Source organism: Trichosurus vulpecula, chromosome X, assembly GCF_011100635.1.
Source record: "Trichosurus vulpecula isolate mTriVul1 chromosome X, mTriVul1.pri, whole genome shotgun sequence".
NCBI classification, from domain to species: domain Eukaryota; kingdom Metazoa; phylum Chordata; class Mammalia; order Diprotodontia; family Phalangeridae; genus Trichosurus; species Trichosurus vulpecula.
In genome coordinates, this window is record NC_050582.1 from 52,440,014 (window position 1) to 52,446,193 (window position 6,180).

The window sequence follows — 6,180 nt, forward strand, 5'->3', positions numbered from 1 at the left end:
TCTGACTCCTTTGTTCTGACTTTCACCAGATCTAGGCTATGTCTCTGGCTCTGCAGACCCAGCTTTCCTCTCTTCTCTATCACAAGCTAGTACGGAGTGGACACTTCTCCTCAGAGTTCACATCATTTTTGCACCAACAATGAGTCCTTTCTGTTGGTGAGAATCAGATCCAGAAGAGAATTTACCCTTGCTGTTCACTTGACCTGTGGAAGAGTGAAATGATCACTAAGACAAGTCAGGAAATTCTTGTGGCTTTGCCTTTCCCAGAGAGAACATCAGTCGCCATCTTGGTCATTTCTATGAATCTATCCTGGGCTGGTTCTGGGCCCAGCTTGTGTTCTGTCTCCTAAATTTCCCTAGCTATCCTCTGATGTTAACATCACTTCTGTTCCTGTCTCAGTTGCTCATAACTCAAATACTCTCCACCATGCTTCCCTCACTATGGCTACTGGATTTCTGTATGAGTGGATCTTCATAATATACAATGGGCCTTTGCCCACCTTTATCTATCCTGGTTCTTCAAGATAAAGTAGATACACACTACCAGAACCATATTGCTGGTATGGTTGTCATGCTACCAATCTCCATGACACTCATGAGGTCCTATTTGCCTCCTTACATCAGGACCTCTCGATCATCTTGTAAGACTCCAGGCAAATCTATTCTTACCAAGTCTTGTCACGTGTATTCTATTCCTGCCTTGACCCTGTCATTCCTTTATTTAAGCCGTGGGCCACAAATGCAAATCACCATTCTCATACAGCATACTCTCAAACAGCAATTCACTTCCCATATCTACTTTTTTCCTTTCAGAATCCCTTGCCTTCACTGGACAGCCATGATTTAAAAAAAATTTTTAATTTAATTTTTAAAAAACCACTCACACCTACCACCTGCATCCCTTGTGTCTTCTTCTTAAGACTTTTTATAATCTTTAGCCATGCTTTCTAGGTTCCTTCTGGCAATTTCATTTACACCCGTGTGAATCACCAAAAGTGGGTAGTAGTCATCCGGTTTGACAAATCTTGGGAGGTTCTCTGTCACATCTTGGATACAGCAAACCTCTGTGTTGCCATCAGCCAGCAGGGTATCACTCCTAGAAGGCTGGCTCCTATCATTTTCCTCCTGGCTAGTGCCGCTCACCTCTCAGAGGTTTGAATTTGCCAATACTGGACAAGCATCCCTGGGTATGACTGCTCTCCTCTAGCTCATGATGCTGCAGTCCTGCCCTCAACCTCCAGGCCAGAGCCAGGCCACTCTCCTTGTATGCCCTGGCTAGGGCTGAGAGCAGTGCCTCCAGACCTCACCATTCACCGGAGCTCCCACTCTGCTGACAGTCACAAAAGCAGCACTTCAGATGTTTTCTGGCATCCACAACACATACATAAAAAGTATTCTCAGATTCTTCTGCCTCCACGTGTTCTCCCCTAGAAGGCTGCCTCCCTTGCCTCCCCCTAGTTCTGACTTGGCTCCAGACTCTTCTGCCTAATATAATAATTTTCTAACTTGCTTATTCACTGGGGACCGTGACTTTTACGGTTTTCATCTGCTGCTTTGAAGACTTTTGGTAAATTCATTCACCTCCTCATTAACCTGACTCCTTCACCCCTTTTCAGTCCTGAGTCCCTCTATGTGAATGTCACATAACTACTCTTATGAAATACCTATCACCATGACCCTTCCCTGTCACATGTGTCCTCATGGCCTTGTTGTGAGACTGGGAGGGATACCAAGGAAGGTCCCTTTGGTAATTCCAGTAATAACCCCCTCGTCTGAAAGGCCAAATTCCAGGCTTTGGCAGGCCATGTGAAAGACAGGTCTGTAGTCTATCCAATTGTCCCATTTCTCTGAATTGCAGGTTGAAAGTTAGGTTGGTATAAACCTCTCTGCAAGTTTAGTTTGGGAGCATGGTGAACTTCTGGATACCAGAGCATTTCCCTCCACAGCTGGGATAGGAGGGGAAGGACAGCTTTCTCTTCTGTGAGGTCCAAAGGGGATGTTGTTACTCTCCTCTGGGGCCCAGAGGGAGAACGGGGCTCTATGTTATCAATAGTAACAAATAGAGTGCTGATACTTCTCTCTTTGGAGATGTTGGAGCACTTGGCTTATGAAGGCCCATGAGGCCTGGCCAGGGCCAGGGGTGGCTATTCCCTTCTGCAGACTCAAAAACTGATCTCACAAAATATTTCGGTATTCAGGTCTACCTTGGTGACTCTCATCACCTCATCATTTATTTTCTTGACACATCATTGCCAATTTTAAAATGTCAAGCACATAAAACATGAAGTGCTCAGGGCAAATAGCAGTATCTACTGGAGATACAAAGCATGATTTAGACATAAAAGGTGATACCATAAGGAGAGCAGATCTATGGAGAAGGGAAGAATTTATGACCAACCGAGAGAGAGAACATTATAAAATACAAAATGGATAATTTTGATTATATTATGTTAAAAAGATTTTACACAAACAAAACCAATGCAACATTATGATATGCAAAATGGATCATTTTGATTGCACTAAATTAAAAAGGGTTTGCACAAACAAAACCAATGCAACCAAGATTAGAAGGAACGCAGAAACCCAAGAAACAATCTTTACAGCTAGTGTCTCTGATAAAGGCCTCTTTTCTCGAATATATAGAGAAGTGAGTCAAATTTATAAGAATACAAGTCATTCTCCAGTTGATAAGTGGTCAAAGGATGTGAACAGGCAGTTTTCAGATGAAGAAATTAAAGCTATCTCTAGTCATATGAAAAAAATATTGGAAATACAAAGGAAGGTCCTGAACTTGACCTCTGGTCAAAAGTTTGGATTTTTTAAAAATGTTGACAACTAGAGACTTATTTTCATATGGCTGCCACGTAACAGGGGCTTCGAGAAGTTTTTTAAAATTAGTGGTCCATTTCCACATAAGAAGGGTATAGCCAGTTTCTTAGATGTGCCAGGCAGCTTCTGAGTTTGGAAGAATCTTTGGGGATTGAAAGAAAAGGAGTCCTGTGGCAATGATGTTGCAGCTAACATGCCGTCTTTTTGACCTTCCTTTGCAGTAACCCGTGGCTGTGTACGGAATAGTTTTCCCTGCTACAGCTGGAATGGACCCACACTTGGCCTTTTAAGCTGAGGTTCCCTCTTTGAGAGCTTCTTCTAGCATGCCAGCTATGGTCCCCCTGCAATAATCAGCCCCTCACTGTCTCCCCTGCCCCCATCCCATAGCGCAGCCAGCAGCTTCCACTGCTCATTTATTTAGTTCATACACAGGTGTATGGATTTGCTTTGAGTTTTTAGTGGGGAGGTTGAGGGAGGCCCCCTTAGTCTTTAGAACAGCTAGTATTAGAGGATTTTCCCCCTAAAGCGAGGGAAAGTGAAAATCAGATACCAGCAGACATTTCCCTTTTTTGCCAACCAAATGCCAATTCTGTTTGGGCATGGTGTATTCACTGGGGAGTTGAAATATCTTTGCCTTGATTGGCCAATGGGCCAGTGGTCTATGGGCAAAGATACTTCATATGGCCCCAGTGAACAGCTAGTGGTGCTCCCCTCCCAAACAGCCAAATACTTGGCAGTCTTTGTGGCTTCTGGTCCCAGGGAAGCTGCATTGTTCGCCATTTAACATAGAAAATCTCTACTCTTCCTAATATCCCCAAAGAAACCTAAGGAGTGTATTCTGCAATGATGACTCCCACTGATGGTTGGCTATTTGCATTGAAAAAAAAATCCCCCTATAGTGTAGTGAGCTGCAGAGAATCGCCCTCATTTGATCCTTACCTGAACCTTAGGAGGGAAGAATCCCTGATTTACTGCAGAGCTGGCTGAGATTCAGAGATTTGTCCTAGCTCTCTCATTTAGAGCTGAGATTTGAACCCAGGTCCCTTGATTCCAAAGCCAGCATTCTTGCCACCATGTCAAACTGCATCTTCTCTAGATATATGATTAACACAGCAGCAGTGGAACCCGATTGACTTGTTTTCCAGTCCCATCTCTTTCATTCAACTATCCACATGATCCTGGCCAAATCCCTTTCCTTTTGTGAGCCTTGGTTTCCCCCTCTGTCAGATGAGATCATTAGACCAGATGACTTTTCGAGCCCCTTCTAGCTCAGATATTCTTTGCTCCTGAGAAGTCCCTTTCCCTCCCAGGACCTTCGTTTGCTTCTCCATAAAACAGGGTCCTTTGTCTTTGCCATGATTCTAAAAATGGACAACCTTATTCACAACTCTCTATTTTCATGTCAATACTTGACCTCTCTGTAGAACTTTCCATAAATTCCCTAGGCATTATAGAGCCAAAGACTGTCAGAGCTGAAAAGGGGCCTCAGTGTCTCTGTAGGCCAAACCCAACTCATTTGACAGATGGGGATGGATATCCAGTGTCAGGGGTCCCTTGGTGTTTCCAGTGAGCACTGGGGAGAATAAAAGATTCTCTTCTCTTTATTCCCTTATAACCCATGTGTGAAAGTAAATTCTGACCCAAGCTATTAAACTATTGATGAACATATTTACTCTCTCAGGTAACCAAATCTTACTGTAAAGACAAAAGGAATGTCTTTTTTCCTTTAAAAAGCTTTCTAAATTTTGGTAGTTGCTCTGATATAAAGCAAAAGGCAGCCGCATCATGGCCAGTGCTTTTCTATGTGTACCTTGGACAGCTCCCCCCCTCCCTCAGTAGAGCCAAGAAGTTGGCTCTTGGGTTGCCAACCATTGCTTGGGATCATTTTGATATTAAATGCTGATTTGAAAGTGCTTGCATGTTCTGATTAAAACAAACTGATTTTCACTTGCGTGTGGTCTTCTTACAAGCCCCTTTCAGCGGATTTCCTGGGGCTCTCTGGAGAGCCCTGATTTCCAGAGTCCAACACTCATGGTGTGCTGGGATCTTCTCCTCTCACCCTCCCCCACTTTCTTGCTTTTAATGCACTTCTTTGGCTAATTTCATGTTTTCTTTCTCTACCTCTCTAGCTTTTTTTAATCTTGTCTTCGGCAGCTGCACTAAGTGAAAAGGAGAAGACTGTCACTGTAGAAGAGTTAGGGTCCTATATTGTCTCACAACACAGCCCCAGTGTCCCCCCCTCCCACAAGTATTACCAATGGTCCTGTGTCCCTAAGCCGGGCAAGAGGCCATCTTCTGATATGCAAGTGCCTTGTCAATTACCTAACAAGGCACGAGAGAACCAGCTTTGATGGGGACCAAACGTCAGTCATGCAGAGACAGCTGCAGCACTCACCCAGCCTCAGCCCAATGCCAGCCTTGCCCACCTCATAAGTGCCCAGAGGCAACGAAGGGTCGATCTGAGACCGGGTCATGGTCTCAAAGACCATATGGGCCAATTGGGCTCATGGCCAATCTGTGACCACACGTGGGTGTGGTAGAAATGGGTTGGTTTGGGTTGGATTTTTTTAAAGCCAGTTTAAGGGTTTTTGTCTTCGGCCGATATCCTACATTCTTAAACACGGAAGAGAAATTCAAGAGACATCATCTGTCCTTCAACAAGTGAGGAAAAATGGATCAACCAGCTAAACCCAGGTGGCGGGAGAGACAGGAGGGTGCAATCAAATAGGAGTAAAGATACCCCCTTAATACAAGCTTCTGGACCCTTTGGGATCCTAAGAGAGGGTTTCTGCTCAGACCAGGAGCCAGGAGGAAGAGCTAGCCATATGTGGTCAATCTGTCCTGAATTCTTGGATTCACTTACACCTAGATGACATGTGTGCTTAGTTTCATGCACCCCCACCCTCACCCCATCCTTTGCCACTGTTCTGCTGTCTCTTGAGGGACCCCCCCTCTGCATGTTTTCCAGGCTCTTCCTTATCCTCCTCTTCTCCTTTGCCCTTTTTGCTCAAAGGTGTCACTGCTCAAAGGGCCCTCCATGGCCAAAAGAAACACCTCCGAACCAGCACTGTTTAGCTCAAAGCCTTTCTACAATCCATGTCAATTTTCAATAAAATAAAATGCGCAAAATAGTGGTGTGATCTGATCCATCTCATCTCTCAGGAGTTTGTCTTTCTGTGGGTTAGAGGGAGGAAAGGGGACAAATGTCACCCCTAGGGGTGACAAGATAAATCACCGGGCCAACTTGAGAGTCTAGACTGGTGAGTGGTAACTTCAGAGATGGTGCTGGACGACTCGGAGATGAAGAGGCTGGTTTGAGAGACAGTGCTCCCAGGGCTGTGTCCATGATGG

At 44.7% G+C, this 6,180-nt stretch overlaps 1 protein-coding gene across 3 annotated transcripts in view; it reads left to right on the forward strand.

Annotated features, from left to right (window-relative positions):
• The window catches only part of SEPTIN6 (septin 6), a 60,457-nt gene extending 54,483 nt beyond the window's left edge, over positions 1-5,974 (forward strand). For 2 of the 3 annotated variants that reach the window (XM_036740004.1, XM_036740006.1), the window contains one exon: positions 3,051-4,776. In XM_036740004.1, coding sequence (XP_036595899.1) covers positions 3,051-3,075 — 25 coding nt within the window. In that variant the 3' untranslated portion in view covers positions 3,076-4,776. Of the gene's footprint in view, positions 1-3,050; positions 4,777-4,958 lie in introns of those variants that run through there. The other variant, XM_036740005.1, reaches the window with a different exon arrangement.
• Positions 5,975-6,180: the final 206 nt, after the last annotated feature.